Below are 19,340 nucleotides of genomic sequence, written 5' to 3' on the forward strand. Positions count from 1 at the left end.
CTAGCTCCCACAGCTGGTTCCAATTCTATTACTGTTTCGATTACTAATTCTCCCATGCCACACATAAATTACCTTCAAAACATTAACATTTAAGCTGTGTTATAGCAGCAGAATTTTTATGTAATGTGACATGAGAAAAAATTGCTAAGCGACTTTATGCATCTGGAAATAAGAAAAGATACATTTATATTGCACACACATGAGGTCCATGTTCGGAAGAAACACCTTTCTCTGCACATCACTGAGGTATGCTCCTTTAACAAAAGCTATTATATCAAAGAAAGATGGCACGTGACAGTCAGATATGTACCCAGTTCATTGAAAGCACTGTAATACCCATCAAAACTGCAAACAACTTTCAAGATGTTCACTGAAAATACTAAGCAATAGAATAAATAGTCAATCTGAATCATTTTATTTTAATCATAAAACCCATCATATTTAAATGATACACTCATGAGTCATAAAATACTCCCATATGCTCCTATAGGATTAGCTATAGTACAGTAAGTTGAGACTCCTCTAGCATTTTATACCAAAAACACCAATAGCTGTACACATAACACAGTTTCTGAAAATTCCAAATAACTGCAATTGAACGTGACAAGACATACAACTAGACAAACAGACATTCATTTCAAAATAGCAATTAAAAAACTATTATTCACTATTGCTCAGTTGGCTATTATATGGAAACAGAGCAATGACCTTCACACGTTTCACGATGAAAAAATGCCCACATGCCAAACCCAACATTAATATGGCCAGTTCACAAGGAATCTAAGGGATGAAAGTGTACAGAAGTGATGCTCTCATTTATAACTCAGTCTAAAATAAAGAGCCATTGTCAAGACTGCACATAAAGTTATAGCTGCGTGCAAGGATAAAGAAGGCAGAAATTCAAGAACCTCACCGAAATGTCTCGTTTCACAGACTTGCACTGACATTATGTTAAGTCCTCATACATATTTCTCACTCCATAACTGTTAAAGAACATAGAACATTAGACATATTCTATAGGACCTTTCTTCAAATTATTCAATAGGCTTTTTGTCTGGTCCACAAGGAGCTGCTTCAGATACTCCATACTACACGAAGATTACTTGAGTCATCAGGAGAGTCTTCTTACTTTTACTAACTGAAGTTTAAATTTGGCTTTTATAATTCAAAGTAAGTCACTATTAATCGTATACCTTGTTAATCGAGCTAAAATTAATTAACAGCAACATGCACCTTCAACTTTGTCATTACTAATAGTTACCACGACACTTTCCATTCACTCAGACTTATCAAGTACAGGAGATAATAATTTTGCATGCTTACGTGATGTTCTAGAAGCACTTTCTTTCCAAAGCAGAAGAGTCCTGGATATAAGGAACTCCACATTTCATACCCCCTATTTACTATATATCTGCTGTGAGATTTTCAGTATGATATTTCTTGCATAACTAATTATCATGTCTTAAAGGGGTAAAAATGTCCCATCTTGCAAGCGTACTACATTAATAAATATGATTGGTTCACTCATGTGTTTGATCTGCCCAGCTCAAACAAGCCAGAAAACATTTTAAGTGTCTATTAATAATACTCCACACTTTGATGTACTCCAATTCCCTCACAAACTCATTAAAAAAGAAATAGAAAAAGGAACTCTGTGTATAATGTTCATATTACAATTAGTCCCGCAATTGCTGAAAAACAGATTTGTAGTATTTTGTATCTCCTGGTAAACTGGCTGGTGAAGTTGCAGGGGAATGCACAATTCTATAACTGCTGTTTCCAGGAGCAATACAGCTAAAAAATATTCCCCAATTGTTCTTCCCTTCACCATATAGCAAGAACAAATGCTAGAACATAGGTCCAACTTAATATTCTATCAAGAGAAATGAAAGTATAAAACAAGCCAACAATAAGCATAAGAGAAACAGAGCTCACAAACACTTCGTGGTTTTCCAGAGGAAAAGCTGCAGTGGTGGGAAGGAATGTAAAACCCATAAAATCAACTGAATCAAATGCAGACCAAGAATTTTGGCTCAGATTTGTTCAAATTCTCTACAATGGACATTTTCCAGACAACTACAAAGGAAGCCAAAACAAGGATTCCCAATTTTGCACAGTTCACTGAACTAAGGCAGAATTTAGCTGCCACTTCTGGAATTCGTTCTGTAGACCTCATGTTTGACATTCACCTTGGACATGAAATCCATGAAGTGATACGGGTTAGTTTGAAACTAATGGTATCTCATATTAATACACAATGCTATCCCAGCCTTGACTTTCCCAGGAGTCTCAATAATTTACATTTCACCTCTTGGGAGCCACATGAAATGCACAGTAGATAAACTTATAAACTGTTCTGGCCTAAGTTTGCCATTGCTATTAATGTGCTTAAGATAAAGAGCAAAAGTGTACTGACCACTTCAAATCACTCTTCTCGACATGCCTGCTTTTAAAGTTTACCCTACCTTCTGTGAATAACCTTAGAGATTCATTGCACACTCAGATACTACGGATCCTCACTTTATATGACTATTACAGGTAGTATCCAGTCTGAGATACCAAAAATGAACCTTGATGTAGAGAATGATGGGAACTTCTTGTCATCAGATTCCTCTCATGAGACCTTGATAAAACTCTACAGATTGTAGACATTCCTCTGTATTCACATTATTAGCTGAAGTCTCTCTTTGTAAAGCAGCTATTTCAGGCATGTCTAATTACTGCACACAGCAATCTATGAAAGTAGTTAAACATTGATGCTCATAGCAATCTGCTCTTATCTGTGAATGACTTATCCTTTGAATTTCAGTGCATGACAAAAATATGAAAACAGAACCATGCTCTTAAAAGACAGTTATATGCTCGACACAAACACGTACTGTTACAAGCAGTATATTACAAATATATATTTCATAGAACCACAGAATTTTTTGAGTTGGAAAGAGCCTTTGAAGATCTAGTCTAATTCCCCTGCCATGAACAGAGACATCTACAGTTAGATCAAGTTGCTCAAGCCAGACTCTAAATGTCACCAGGGATGGGGCATCCATCACCTCTCTGGGCAATCTGTTCCAGGGTTACGGCCTTTATTGTAAAAAAAATTTCTTCCGTATGTCCAATGTAAATCTCCACTCTTTTAGCTTGGAACCATTTTTCCCTGTCCTATCACAACAAACCTGCTAGAGAACCTGTCCCCTTCCTTTTTTTCTGCTTCACTTTATATTCTGCAAAGCCACTATCAGGTCACCTCAAAGTGTTTTGTTCTCCAGGCTGAACAGTCTCAGCTCTATCAGCCTGACCTCACAGGAGAGGTATTCCATCCCTTGGATTGCATTTGTGGCCCTCCATTGGACATGTTCCAATAGGTTCACATTTCCCCTGTACTGAAGACTTCACATCTGGACACAGTACTCCAAGTGAGGTCTTCCCAGCACAAAATACAGTAGCAGGATCACCTCCCTGCCCCTGCTGGCCACACTGCTTTTGATGCAGCCCATTATACAGTTGGCTTCCTGGGCTGCATGGGCACACTGCTCGCTTACGTCCAGCTTACTTCCCAAGTTCTTTCCAACAGGATTGTGCTCCAATAGCATTCCAACAGGTCCATGTCTCTCCTGTACTGAGGACTCCACATCTGGATGCAGTACGCCAGAGCAGAGCAGAAGGGCAGGATCACCTCTTTCGGCCTGCTGACCACACTGCTTTTGACACAGTCCAGGATATGGTTGGCTTTTTGGACTAACAGGGCACACTGTTGGCTCATGTTCAGCATACCACCCATCAGTACTCTTATGTCCTCCTTGGCAGGGCATTCCTTTCTCACATCCCCCAGCTTGTACCGGTAGTGAGGACTGCCATGACCCAGGCACAATACCCTGTGAATGTCTTCATAGATCTTCATGAGGTTCACCTGGGCCCACTGCTCAGTCTGTCTAGTTCTCTCTGGATGACACTCCACCCCTCAGGTGTGTCAAGCACATACACAGTTTCATGTCACTCACCAACTTGCTGACAGCGGACATGGTCCCACTGCCAAAGTGAATGGCATCTGTCCCTCAAAAACATTTAATGCATTAAATCCCAGCGCAAGGTATTCATTCTTTCTCATATTCTCACAGTCACTCTGACAGTGAACAATACCAGCAGTGTGGCATATAGGTGAAGGAACAAGCTAGCAAGAGTGAGCAAGTGCACATAAATAGATTTCCACAGTTGGCTGTGGGCATCACAGGAATATCTATTAATATCAAGAGGCACAGGACAGACAGACACTGCACTGCAAAGTTTGCACAATAAAGGCAGCAGGGAAGCTGTGTCTAAGATAGCGGAATTTTTCGTAAGATTCAATTGTTTGCATTAAGATGATAACTACTTGATAAGTTTGTTTACAAACTTTCACTTAAAGAACTCAAATAATTCATACTGTAAACTGTGTACAAACTAATCTGTCTGTCCCAATGGATCAAAGACCTGAGATGACCTCCTCAGAACTTGAAATCACAGCTAGGTATGGTATGTAAAGCCCAGCGCTTACATAGTAAGCCTTTTTCATGTCAGATGTGCCAAGCTGAGAGATTATCAACAGTGTGCCTCAGAGCTTCCAGAGCTTCTTCTCCATCCCCTTTCAGCAAGAATAACAGCACAGATGTAGCTCAGACAGTGGTATTGCCAATGGTTGCCTTGCATTTTTTTCAAAAAAGCTATGAAAAATAATAATTGTTTTAGAGAATCTGTGCCTCTATCATTCTTGATTTAATCTTTTATATGCAGAAACTGCAATATGCACAAACTGCTCAGGATCAAAATTGGTTATTAGGACATTCTCCTGTTTTTCAGTTCAGAAAGTGAGCCAATTGCATTCATGTTTATGCAACTGCTACCAAAAAAAAAAAAAAGTCACCAACAGCGTGAAGACACTTTCCTGTCTAGGTGTACAATTAGGCTTAAAATCCTCCAAGGTATTTCCCAAAGAACAAATTGCATCATTAACTGCAATATTCCAGAAAGGTGAGACAGCAGGGAGTATCAAAACTAGATCTAGGGGGAACATAATCAATCTTTTTTTTACTATACTTACAAGCACATCAGCAAAGAAAACCAACAGAGGGAAAATTTCCATCATCCTATGTTTTCATTCTTTTTCTCTCTCCACAATTTTCAGAGTAATACAAATTCTTTTTCTGACACTTCTCTCTCATAATCAGGAGAGGACCCATATTCTGTTTGTATGCCACTAACTTGCTCTAGAGGGAGTAAAGTGCTTCCTCATATTCCTGGTTCTTACCTGCCTAATTCTTTATATCATTTAACTGCCTCACAAGGGATTTCTGGGATGAAATCTACTACAAAAGGTCTTCTACCATTAATCTGACTGTATACAGTATAGCCTAGATGCAGTTAGACACAAAATTTTCTCCTATATCAGCCTTAGATGCTGGGTAATTTCTGTGATATTCCACTATCCATGCTAGCATCCATTTTAGGATGCTAGTCCCTGAAAGTATTAGATAGGGTCGCAGCTTCCATTAGTACGTATACCATGAGATTACTCCCAAGAGGAAAACTAATGCAAAATTACATTAAACTACATAGAATTAAACTACAGCTGACAACTATTATTTTTTGACAGGACAGATGTAGTTTTCAGAACCATCGGGCAATTCAGACAGATGTTCATTTAGCACAGCATTATAAAAAGGACAGCTAAAACTAATTCAAATTTAATAACATTCATCATACTCTGGAGAGTTAATATTTTTGTTAAAAATGCAGTGAATTAATTGATTACCACTTATTTTGCATTCAGACACTTATTGCAGATTCTTGTTTGGACTAAAAAACTCAAGGAAGTCACAGAAAACTACCTTTGGGCCCTTTCATAATTCACTGTCTATTCAGTGCATGGTAATTGTCTTCCCTAAGAAAAATATTTTATGGGCAGGAGTTCTACTAAATCTGGTATTATTTATACATTTAATTTAGAAATAATTGAAAGAATCTGGCTTTAACATTTCAGCTGTTAAATGCAGAATCTTTCTTCATTACACTACTAGCTGTGGGTTTGCACTATCACAATAATTATTTTTATTTTTAACATTTAAGAAACAATTTTAAAGAAATTCTTTTCCAGAAAGAAGAAAAAATCTTTAGTGGACACACCAGAAAGAATACCAGCAAGGAAGGCATACAGAGGATCAGGATGCCTGACCCCTACCAGACACCCTGGAAAGTATCAAATTACTACATAGTAAGGGTTTGTTATGGGGAGGACTGGGAGAGAACAAGTACCAGAAAAACCTGAAAACAACTACAAGTGTTTGCCATCACCAGAGAAATAAAGCAGCATTTAATCTTAAAAGACTAAGAAAGGCACTAAGTTGCAAGACAAAATAAGGAAAGTCATTAAAATAATTTCTTATTGGCAGAAGAGTTTTCTACAATCACCACTGATTTCTACAATTTCATTCTGGATGTCAGACATACTTCTAACTACTTAAGTCAGTCACAGAATTACTGCACACTTTTATGTGGCCCAATATTCTATCTCATGCTCCTGCACATTCCCTTCTGTCATCCAAAGGAGAGAGGGAAAAATCGCTGAAAAAGAAAACCTGAAGAATTGACAAATATAAGAAAAGCAGTTGCACACAAGTCCATGTCTTGATAATTTTATTTTTCTTCCACAGGTAGAATCAACAGAGTTACAAACCAACCAAGACTTTAAACTGTGGAACAAAAGGGAGCCATCTTTAAAAATGATTCAGTACTCTGGATGACAGTGGTCTTGAAATGTAGGTATGTGCCGTTTGTATAGACTGATTATAATTAAGCTAGGGTTTTTCTGTGTTTCAATTTCCATTCCTAGTATTTATTTTGGACACTTATTATAGGTAGTAATACACAATTAAGTTCCGTATAAAATGAATGCCACAGAGAAATATATATATATTTATATGCTGGAGAACAGTAGAAGTTACATCATGATATTTGTTTTGAAAGAGAGATTCACTGACTATCTCTACTGAAATAAACTATGAATTTGTCAGCACTGAAAGCTAGCTGATCCCTATAGATGTGGTTATAGAGTGATAGGCAAGTCTGCCTTCTCACAGAGAACAGCATATTAGAGGACAACCTCACAACAGCAACCACATTTTCAAATAGATACATCTTTAATTCCTGTTACAGTCCTTTCAGTCCCATTAGCATAGGCCATTGACATAGCATTTTCACAAGATTTGCTATGTGCCCGCACAAGTGTAGCGCAACAGCAGTATTTGCAAGCAAGATATTTATTCAACTTGCAGTAAATATAAAGGCAGACTTCCATGCAGATGCAGCGACTAAGGCTCAATAACACACAGAAAACATCACCAGTTTGTTGCTAGTTGTCATTTGGATACAATGACTAAGCAAAATAAATAGGCAAGCTCTTATCATTCTGAGATAACAAGTCTTTCATGACTTACATTTCTAGTGCATCAAAACCGAACATGGGTACAGAGCCATCCAAGTCACTCCAATTAACCTCCACTAATGAGCTAATGCATAGTTGCAGGACCTGGCAGCACATAGATAGATAATATGAGGAAAACCCTTTTTAATGTGCTTGCAAAATACAAGACTGTATTTTCTCTGAAACTTTGGAGATTTCTCATCATCGTTATTTTCACAAGGACTAACTGGTAAACATTCTTACATCCGCATGCCCAATAAGCCTTAGTCATGTGGTTAAATATGGAAAAAAGCATTCCATTTTGGCCTCCATCTCTCCATTTTCTAATAGAATACTGGACAAGATACACTCTGTGGGCCTGATCTGCTTTACATGTGATGTGAACTGCCTTAAGAACGTGCGTGGTATTATAGAGTCTGACTCATTGTGGCCATAGGACAGATGTTTCCTCAAGTACAAGGAAAGGTCTAAGGGATAAAGTGTTTCAGAAAACTGAATAGAAAGATCTTTATCTCTGTTGCAGATGTCCCTCTAAAACTATTTTTTCAATAGGAAAGATTACATAACTTAGCACCTTTTCATTATTCTTGCATATTATGGTAACAGTATGAAAACAACTTTTGCATCTTAATGTGTTGATTCAAAACCAAATGCTATATCTAGGTCACCTGATCTACATCAAAGTCCTAATAAAAAGATACGCAAAATGTTAAAGGCTTCTTTTTTAGTTTTCTTATTTTATTCCTCATTAAGTAGGCATTCCTTAAGATGTTTCAAAAAGCTTTTCTGCAGAAACAACTGATTATTTTCACATTTAAAATAAAAAATATTGCCTGTAAAATAAATGAATAATCAGTTTTAAAAAGAAAAAAGTGTGTTCATTAGAATCCTGCTAGAAGCTTTAAATGATTTCAAAAGCCTCAGTAGTGAGATACGAATGGGGATGGTTAATAAAAAATGAATACGAATGACATATTCCTCATAATATTTGGCTCTGTGAACATTTATCATACCTCAATTACAATGATGCAATTTCAATAAGCATTTATAAGTAGCAGACAAGACAACACAGCATAATATTATCCAAGACCCTGATATTTTGAAAATAATTGTATTAAATTTTGAAATACAAAACAAGATAAGCAGGACTAAAATAAGATAGCTCAGAATGATTCTCTCGTGATCTGGATAGTGTTAGCATCAAGTATGTATAGTCCCTGAATAACTGCTAAGTGCCCACCTGCAAATAAGAGATGCCATTGCAGCAGTTGTAAAACAATACACATGGTAGACTCATGTTCATAAAAATCCAAGGCTATCTTTTAAACAAACAGCAGACATTCCAAGAGTCAACAAAATTGCTCTCCAAGGATACCACTGGAGCAGCCTATAGTTACAGCAGTTTAACATAAATCATTTGTTAATTGAAAATCCTGTGAAGACTTGCTTTGGAAAGGAAATGTAACTACATGTCACTTAAACTCCTCCTTCAAATCTAGCCCTTCTGAATTATTTAATGGTCGCCATCAGGAATATTTCAAATACTTAGCATTTGAAATGTAGCTATTTCCTTTATTTTCTATTCGTTCTCGTAAGTGTTCTGTATTTCTTATTTTTCTGTTTACAGCATAAATAACTTGTTCAAATAACATTTGCATGCCAAATATAAAGAAAACCTACTGTTTACATATTAAACAACAATACAGCATAAAATACTAGTAGCACTGTTGTTAGCTCCCTTCTTAAATCTAGAAACATTTTGTCTTGCAACACTGATAAAAACAGTATGCTCTTTGTGCTTCTTTGTAAAAGTGCATGATATTTTTTTTTGCAATTGTCAACAAAAGCATCACGGAAGAAGGTACTAACTAATTTGTTTTGACTGCATAAGTCTTTCAGGCTCTCAAAGAACATAATTTTAGTCTCTTAATTCCCAAAGATTTAAATCTCCTCTTAGAGTAAAGAAAGTCATATTTAGGATGATAGTTCTTATGCCATTGCATGAATGGAATTCCTAACACTTACAACTACGTATTTTGTTGAACATTACGATCTGGAAAGTACAGTCTTGGCTCAGACTGAGATATGCATGTATAATATGCGCTTAGAAAGACTAAGAATTCCTTACATCTTTTAAGAGGTTGATTATAGAATTGTACAGTCTCAGATCTGCCCATGCCTCAAACACAGCAGGCAGCAAACACTCTTCTTTATGGACATTATCTCCCTGAAAATCTTCTGAATATAAAGAAAACAACAGCGTCACGAGAGACCAGCACAGAGATCCCATACACGGTTCACTTTTCAAATAGAGTAGTAGTACCAACAGCTCCCAAAGGAGCTTTCTACAGGCTCCTTTAGGTCATGGTGCTCAGACAGGTCTCAAAGAAAGTGTCGAAGAGTAAAAATGGGGCATAATTATTGTTATTAGTCTTACTGATCAGCAAATCTTAGAGATCTTAATTATGTTCTGTATCACATTTCATTTAACACAGTTAAATACAGTTGCAATACGAAATACAGCAGAAGGGTCTTGCAACATTCTGCAGAACTGATAAATAGATATTTCTGTAAGTATATTTGTTTCCTCCTGGCGCAATCATTTACTCTAAGGCAGCAAGTTGAAGAGGGGAAAAGCATCTACCCATGCCCTTTTATGAAAGACAAGCGTTTTCTAAGGGCAATTACCCTGTTAGATTCCTCCTGTATTCCTTAAGTATGATGCTCTCAAGTTCTTCCTCTCTAGCTTTTACAGATTCTCTTAAGTACACACACTGACTTCATTATCTGATTTGGGAGGTTGATTACGCTTTAATTTGGTTCCAGATCTTTTTAAACTCACTTTTGAGACAGTCTTTTGCATTCTTGAGACACCGGTAACCAAACTCATGATCCTTAAAAAAGTTGCATGACTTATCTCATACACAGCATAAAAAAAATATATTTTCCTGATTTTTACAGTAGAAATGCTGTCAAAACCAAACAATACACTTTGCATAGCTATGAGAAAAGTATTTTCCTCCTGATTTTATAAGAAGGTGACGCAAAAGGAAATGAGAAGCAACGGTAATTACCATCTATTTTTCATGAACATGTCAGTGACTAGAAGACGTTCAAAAAGAAACTCATCTTCAAAACTGCACTTTTCTACATGTTTCATACACAGAAATTGCTTCGTTCATCTTCCCCTCTTTTGCTTGTTTAGAAAGGAAGAAATATGACTGGGTAAGTAATGTTTAATACAGGCAATTCACAGAAAAAATGCAAAAACTCCTTAAGACAACCAAAAATTCCCACAACATTTATTTATTTTTACAAGAGCATGATTTTTAGCCTGGTACCATAGCCAGGCTAATTTGGAATTTGGAATAATTACAGCCTACTTAAATTCTCCATCAGCAGGAAATGGCTTTCTTCCATTGTGAACAATCCAGTATTACTAGCATGTCCTGTTAAACCCTTGCAAAAAATCTGAAGTGTCTCAAAACAATTTGAAAACTTGGAATAAGACTATGTTATCATTTTGGAAATATGCCCAAATCAGAGTACAGCCTTGAAGAGCCTCAAGGCTGTGTTTGTTTCAGGGACATAATTACCATACGATTACTATCTGTTTGGTACTGAAGGGAGAAACAGTTCTCAATTCCAAAGAGGAATCACATGCAACCGTGTTCCACAGAGAAGATAAAGGCTTACAAATCCATCCAGGAAATCCTTTCAACAGCCATTCCTATACCTGTTGCTTCAGAGAGGAAAAAAAGGGCTGCAAGTTCTTAGCGCTCAATTAAGTTAAAGGAACTCAGCAGTTATCTAATCAGATGTAGAGGAGAATATTCATAAAGATCATCTTACAAATGCATTTCAATAGGTGTCATCCATTACCTTGAAAATGCAGTATGTCCCAGATTAAATGAATCCATTCATTAACCTGACATGACTGCAGTGGCTAGTTCCCTGTCTGCCTCCAGACAGAATCTTTTGGATCACACAAATGCTAAATACAGCTCCAGTGTGTCCAGCTCAGACAAAAACAAACAAACAAACAAGCAAAAAGAAGTCAAAGATTACATCTCTCAATTTCAAAATTTACTACATAAAAAACTGTCCCTGTAATAAATTTGTCCTTTGAGAAATAAGTCTCACATTTACATTCCTAGTATTTTTAGGAAACAGAAAGATTTTCAAATCTTCCATGACACAGTTTTGTGGTTAGAAATCAAAGTTTAAAGACTTCAAGACCACAGTACACACTGCTCCTTCCTAACCAACCTCAGCTTATGACCACATGAAACTACTGACAACCCAATCAAGATTTTATTCCCTCAGGGGAAAAGAAGTATTACTTGAAAGCACCAGTCACTGCAAATGGACAGCTCTACTGCTTATCTACCTTACTCCCCAAATTAATGCAAGCATTCTATATAAAAAGCAAAACTGTAACAAGAGGAAAGTATCAAAGGGACTTGACACCAAACATACTAATTTCCTTAAAATCACACTCTATATAACGGTGCCCCTGACATTACTACAAAACAAGCACTTTAAAATATTTGCTTAAGTACTTACAAGCATGCTGTGTAATGTGTCATGCTTTGAATCACCACTCCTGGCACAAGTGAAGGTGTGCCATCATAGACAGATAAGCCAATAAATCTAAATATTGATTTGTTAAACATATATACCATGAATATCAACACAGAATTTAATCAAGACCAGAAGAATCCTTTACAACAGCTACTGTAAATACTTAAGTATACAAAACAAACTCATATAAATTCAGAATAAAAAGTAACTTAAGTCAGAATTCATATGTAATACAGTATCCATGACTCAACTCAAAAGGTTATGTTTAATTAAATGTAAATAACAGAAATGCAAAGTCTTACATAAAATATTCAAAAACTAATAGTGCTGACTCAAAATATTACAAGGCAAAAAACATTTGACAGTTAATTTATATTAACAATTTTCCCCAGAAACTCCAATAACAAGAAAAAAATCCCATCAAAGACAATAACCACTAGATATTCCTTCTACATGATGATCACTTGGTTAAATAAGGTACGGGCTGGGAAGTCCTGAGGCAGCCCTAACCTCAAAAGATGCTTTTCTTTTTGCAGTCACTTTTGACAAACGTGTCTATGGACAATTAATACAGGAAACAGAGAGACACAACTGAACACACAGCGGCAGAAAAAGAAACCAAAACAATACACTCCTATAATTAAAAAAAATACATCTAAAGTTGAGCTCAAGAGACAGTGGCAAGTTACCACAGCAAAGCCACTACTACGATGTTTTTTTACTTGCTATACAAAGTTCACAAGACTCCAGAGTACAGAACTTCAATTCATATAACTATTAAAGAAAAATTCCTTCAGGGTCAAAAATATAAATGTTCATGTTTGGAGAAAGACTGTCTCACAATCCATCTGGAAATAAAACAAATTATTCAATGAAGCTTTCCATTTCTCCTCTCCCAAACATGTCCCCATGCATACCAACCACAGGCTGAAGTACAAGCAAGAAAAAGGAATAACAGAGTTCTTGTAACATCAACACCTGCTTTTTGGGAGGCTCACAGGATCGTACTGTGATCACCAATCGATCAACAGGAAATCAGGACAGCACAGCTGTTTCCTAATTCCCTTCAGAGGAAAGAAAACAACTGAGCTCATGAACAGCAGTAAGGAGATGCTCTACACCCCAAAGGTCTCTGGCATCCACGCTGACACAATGTCTTCCCAGTTATAAATTAACTGTTTAGACTGAAAACCCACAAGTCTCATATTTCTGCTGTTCTGCTTATTCTCAACTAAATCTATTCTAGACTGTTTTGTAACTATTGTCTTAAGTTCAGACAAACTTAAATCATACCAGACTGTGAGTTACCTTTCTGTCTGAAACTTTTCATCGGGGTCTTTTAACTCTGGTTTCTAGTTACTCCACTTCATCAAGACAGTGGTAGTGTTACTCAAATACCATATATGTATTTATATGCACACACTCTTAAATACATTAATACTATAATGTTGCTAGAAATTAACACAGTCTACAAGCAAATTGAATATTGAGAAACACAAGTTGAATTAGAAAAGAAACGGGTCTATGAAAAAAAAAACCAAAACAACACCCTGTTTCTGCAAATTGTTTTTCTGTTTGACATTTTTGTGAAATTCACAGAACCAAAGCAAGTGTTTCACTGAACAAGACACTGCTCTTGGGAAAGAGTTAATGGAAACAAATCATACTCGGTGCTTAGAATTCATAAATCTGACATTTCTGTAAGCAATTATGTAAAAACAAGAAAGATAAAAAACCAAGCATCTTATTAGTACAAGTTACAGCAACAATTCAGTTCTTATCTTCTAAAATGACTTGCATGTATATTAGACTGCATTTTAGAGATTTCAATATACAGAGCCTTACTATGGTACAGCCACCGCTGACAGAGGACAACAGCTACACAGCACAGTAACAGGGAGACTGAAAAAAGCTGGTACCTTCTTTTTTTTTTTTTTTGCTGATAGCTTATGAAGAATGGGCTCTCTCTGCTACTAAAAGTCTTAACCTGTTCCATGAAACAAATCCACTGCTACTAAAAATACATATAGTTTTACCACTTAGATCTCTATGCATCTTCCTGTAACTTCTCAATTATTAAAAATATCGTTCTCCTGAACTACAGTGCTACCTAAATGAATGCTCAGCATTTATTTACTTTTTCTTACAGGACCTCATTCGTTCCAAAAATACAAAAATAACTGACAGAGTCTGCTACAACCTGGCACCAGCATGTGGTTGGAACGTAACTAAACTAAAAATTTAGGAACGCATACAGCACTCATCACTGAAATGAAAAAGATAACCATCTCTTAAGTTAGAACAGTAGCGTATCATCTGTCTATAAGACTTTTGACTTGTGTGAATTTAACAGAATTACATGACTAAAATTAACCAATAAAAGAGGTGTCAAGAGAGTCTTCTGTTGATAATTCAACAAAATAGATCTCAAATATTTTGTTTTGTTACCACAAATAATTCTGTTAGTTCAGTAAATGCTGGGAAGACAACTGCCAATAATCTTTATTGCAAGAGACATCTATTTTATCTCAGAACTTCATTGCAAAAAGCTAAATGCACAATGCCTTCTTCTAACTGCAGAAAGTGATATCTCTGAAATAGGCCACAGTACCACAGCAGAAATCTTTCTAAATGTGAATCCAGTGTATAACAAAATTGTGGTCAAATCACAAGCTACTTGCATCAATTCTCATTTGTAAAAGAAAATTCCAGTAATTTCTGTCATGAAAAGTTTTGTGTCTTAATTCTATGAAATGCTAAAAGACGGAAGGCTACATTTTAGGTTTAGTTGCCAGGATTTAGTATGATTTCAAATTTACATTGTTTTATTTTAGTGTTGTACAGAATTAATTTCTTTGACAACCCTGGAGAACTTTTATTCAGCCAAAGATCAAAGACACCTGTAGGAATTGATTCCCAGGCCTGGTTATTAATTTTTATATGAATTTAATTACTTATTGCTATAAGGCTTCAAACTTTTTATCTGCCATCAGCAGATTATTTTCTCAAAGAAAAGACAGCTAGAACCAGAGATTTAGAAGGGTACTGCAATGAGGCTCCAAAGAAAGAACAACATATCTGTGCATAACAAGTATACTTTTTTGAGATTTATCATTTCCAAGTACATATACAAACTTAACATACATTAACAGATAACTTTAGACTTTGCTCTTTTTTGTGCTAAACTTACTTTCTTCAAAATGAGAAGGAGGTGGGCTCACTACTAACATACTGGATCCTAAAATAGGCCCAAACTCTAAGACTAAACAATTCCTACAGTGTAGATGTAAGTACTTTTCAATACAAGAACTGTTATACAGAATAGGAGACAAACTCCCTGAGAGCAGCCCTGTGGAGAAGAATCGGGGGATCCTGGTGGACGAGAAGCTGGACATGAGCCAGTCGTGTGTGCTTGCAGCCTAACTGTGTTCTGGGCTGCATTAAAAGAGGGATGGTCAGCAGGGAGGTGATTGTCCTGCTCTACTCAGCTCTTGTGAGGCCCCATCTGCAGGACTGCATCCAGGCCTGGGACCCCCAGTACAGGAAGGAGGTGGAGCTCTTGGAATGGGTCCAGAGGAGGGCCACTAAGATGATCAGAGGGCTGGAGCAGCTCTCCTATGAGGAAAGGTTGAGGGAACTGGGCTTGTTTAGCTTGGAGAAGAGAAGGCTCCGGGGAGACCTCATTGTGGCCTTCCAGTACTTGAAGGGAGCGTATAAACAGAAGGAGGAATGGCACATGTGTTGATAGTGATAGGACAAGGGGGAATGGATTTAAACTGAGACAGGGGAGGTTTAGGTTAGATATTAGGAGGAAGTTTTTCACACAGAGGGTGGTGACACAGTGGAACTGGTGGCCCAGGGAGGTTGTGGATGCCCCATCCCTGGAGGCATTCAAGGCCAGGCTGGATGTGGCTCTGGGCAGCCTGGTCTGGTAGTCTGCTATCTATCTTGCACATAGCAGGGGGGTTGAAACTCGATGATCACTGAGGTCCTTTTCAACCCAGGCCATTCTATAATTCTATGATTCTGTTATTCTGGAGATTCCTATTTGATAAAACATCTGGATGAAGTACTGTGTTTTGAGATTTTACAATGATCTAAAAGATATATAAACAAGCAGATCTGAGATGGGAGAAATTATGAAAACTGGCAGAAAATAAGCTGTCACTTCAATATGAAGTGAACCACAGCAGGAGAAACCAGCTGAGTCTATGATGTTCTCAGGAATACGGACTGAGTACACAGCACCACTACATGAAATGAAGGGGATTCCTGGTACAAATACAAGTAAGAAATTAACTTAAGGCATTCAACTATCAGAGGAAGTCTGGGATCTGACTGCAGCTGGTTTGCTAACACAAAATGAGTCATGGGTAGAGTACAGAAATGATCACAGGAGATGTGAACCCAGAATGTACAGTTTGATAATCAAGGAAATCAGTGTGCAACAGTAGCATGAGGCAGATCAAACAGTCATACAAATCTTAAAGCATCAGAATTTATCCTAAATCGTTTTCCTAATTAATAAATTTTTAAAAAAGGTTGAACTCACTCTAGAATGCAGGAATATTACTGCTTAACTGCTCTTGTTCTCTTTAAGTGGGTAATCTGAAATTTTATATTTGAAGCAATTCAAGAAAAGATATTACAGGAAAGGGAGCAACGAGCTAGACATTTAGCCAGAACTAAATAGGAATTGACAAGAAATCTCTGAGACAGCTGAAAATTTGGGTTTTTTTAGGAATAGATTTATATTTATGTAACAGGACAGAGATTTTGCATTCTACTAAATGGTACCAAAAGCTGTTTTTCCATCATTTATTTCATTCTTGATGCAAAAGAACATGGAAACTGTCATATATATATACACATAGTATATGTACTTCTCATTACTATTATTTCTCTCTGCTTTCTCTGTCCTAGTAAATAGCTTTGTTTTTTATTTTTATCTCAACCTACGTGTTCTACATCTTTCCCCAATTCTCTTCATTGTCCCACTGGGAGAGGGGGGAGTGAGTGATTGACTGTGTGATGCTCAGTTGCCTGCCTGGCTAAACCAGACATTAGGAAGATTTGGAGAAAGAAGAACTAAACATAGAGACATGTATCAGCTGAGTATCTGTGATACACAAGCGCAGCCTGCTTGGTGTTTACTTCTTGTTTTCAACAGACATGAAAAAGAACTATGTTCACTCTAACAAATGAGACTGGCATTTATTTAATCTAAAAACAAAAACAACAAAAAAAACTCCTCAACTATGGTTGCATATTTTCTCCACCAATTTTGGCATAATTATTCTCCCTAAACTTAATCCTACTTCTACATACCCTTTCATGAAAGAACTTTGAACATACTAGAAAGAAGGTACCTAAAATATTTACATAAAATACTTATTTATATAGTTACTCTACAGTTTGGAAAAAAGACATTAAATAAATAAAATATATTAATTAATGATGAGCTTCTGGTAATATTCACATATATGTTTCAAAAATATGTGTATTTTTAAATGAAAACAATTGTTTGCATTTGTTATCACTACCTAAAATCTGCATTTCAAATCTCAGTCATACTTCATATGCAAATCCAACCACAAAGGAAAGAGCATACTTAAAAATTAGAGTTTATTCAGAGCATTAAAACATTAAGGAGGAACAAATTACTTACATTATCTTCGTCCTCCGTATCATCATCATCACTGTCCTTGAACCCTGGTGGAAGTGGTGGACCAATGAATTCTTCATCATCTTCATCCACAACAGAACTTTGAACAGAAGCCTGGAGTACTGTGGAAGGACCAGTTAACTCTTCATCTGAACTGTCTTCACTTTCACTACAAGTTTTGTCTCTGTGTGTAAAAAAATTAGACAATTACTATTTTAAGAAACTGGCAATTCCTTTGGAATTTCTGATATTCAGCAGTGACATAAATTTACAAACTTTGAAATTAGCAGGAAAATGTAAATTCATTCTTATTACTGGAATGTTGGCTCACCATTATCTTGAAAGCATAAGCGCATCTTGAGAAGAAAAGTGCAGTGAAGCACCAGATAGTTCAAAAAAAAAAAGAAAAAAAAGGGACAGAACAGAATAAAGTCAGATGTAAAAGTAACAGTGCCACATCATTAGTATGGGTTTAAACATCACTTAGAAGACAGTAGAACACAGCATTTTCAGGACGTTGATAGAGGTTGCAGCACACCTAAACACACTCAAAACAGTAACCAGAGTACAAACACAATTTTCTGGCACTGGAAAATTTCTAGAAAGAAAGCAGAACTATTTAACTCGCATTCATTGAGGTTATGCAAAATAAACGGGCTCCCCCTACTGGTAATTATCAGGTAGGAGGTATCGTAACTGGCACAAGATTAAAAGTGATAAAACTTTGCTCTCTGCCTAGGCCACAGTATATCATTACCGTGTTTGGCAAGCCAGCTGTTGCTGTCTGATTCAGTAATGTAAGCTGGAGGTGCTACAGACCTTTGCTTTGTACTCCAGTCTCTGACCTGGTAGTCTTGGCTGGGGAGCAGACTGAACCCCCCACGATTCAGGAGGACACAGTCACAGACCTACTACTCCAGCTGGACTGTCACAAGTTCATGGGGCTGGATGGGATTCACCCGAGAGAGCTGAGGGAACTGGCAGAGGTGATAGCTGAGCTGCTTGCCATTATCTATCAGCGCTCCTCGTTGACTGGTAAGGTCCCAGAAGACTGGAGGCTTGCCAGCGTGACTCCCATCTGCAAGAAGAGTTGTAAGGAGGTCTCAGGGTACTACATGCCTCTTAGCCGAACCTCGGTGCCAGGGAAGGTTATGGAGCAGATTGTCTTGAGGGAGATCACACAGCATGTGCAGGACAACTGGGGGACCAGGCCTAACCAGCATGGGCTCATGAAAAGCAGGTCCTGCTTGACCAACCTGATCTCCTCATATGTTCGAGTGACCCGTCTGGTAGACGAGGGAAAGGATGCTGATGTGGTCTACCTAGACTTTTGCAGGGCCTTTGACACTGCCTCCCACAGTACTCTCCTGTAGAAGCTGGCAGCCCGTGGCTTGGACAGGTATGCTCTTGGCTGGGTAAGGAACTGGCTGGAAGGCTGGGCCCAGAGAGTGAATGGAGCTGAATCCAGCTGGCAACCTGTAATGAGTGGTGTGCCCCAGGTCGGTGCTGGGGCCTGTGCTCTTCCATGTCTTTATTGGTAACCTGGATGAGGGCATTGAGTGCACCCTCACTAAGCGTGCAGATGACACCAAGTTGGCTGAAAGCATCAATCTGCTTAGGGGTAGAGAGGCCCTA

At 37.4% G+C, this 19,340-nt stretch overlaps 1 protein-coding gene across 1 annotated transcript in view; it reads right to left on the reverse strand.

Moving 5' to 3' along the window:
• WDR70 (WD repeat domain 70) overlaps positions 1 to 19,340 on the reverse strand; it is a gene marked incomplete at both ends in the record, with an annotated part of 144,152 nt that overhangs the window by 114,723 nt on the left and 10,089 nt on the right. The window contains one exon of the mRNA XM_079548964.1: positions 17,709 to 17,889. Within this exon, the coding sequence (XP_079405090.1) occupies positions 17,709 to 17,889 (181 nt within the window). The remainder of the gene's footprint in view (positions 1 to 17,708; positions 17,890 to 19,340) is intronic.

The sequence above is a fragment of the Tetrao urogallus genome (genome assembly GCF_951394365.1).
Source record: "Tetrao urogallus genome assembly, chromosome: Z".
In the NCBI taxonomy this organism is placed as follows: domain Eukaryota; kingdom Metazoa; phylum Chordata; class Aves; order Galliformes; family Phasianidae; genus Tetrao; species Tetrao urogallus.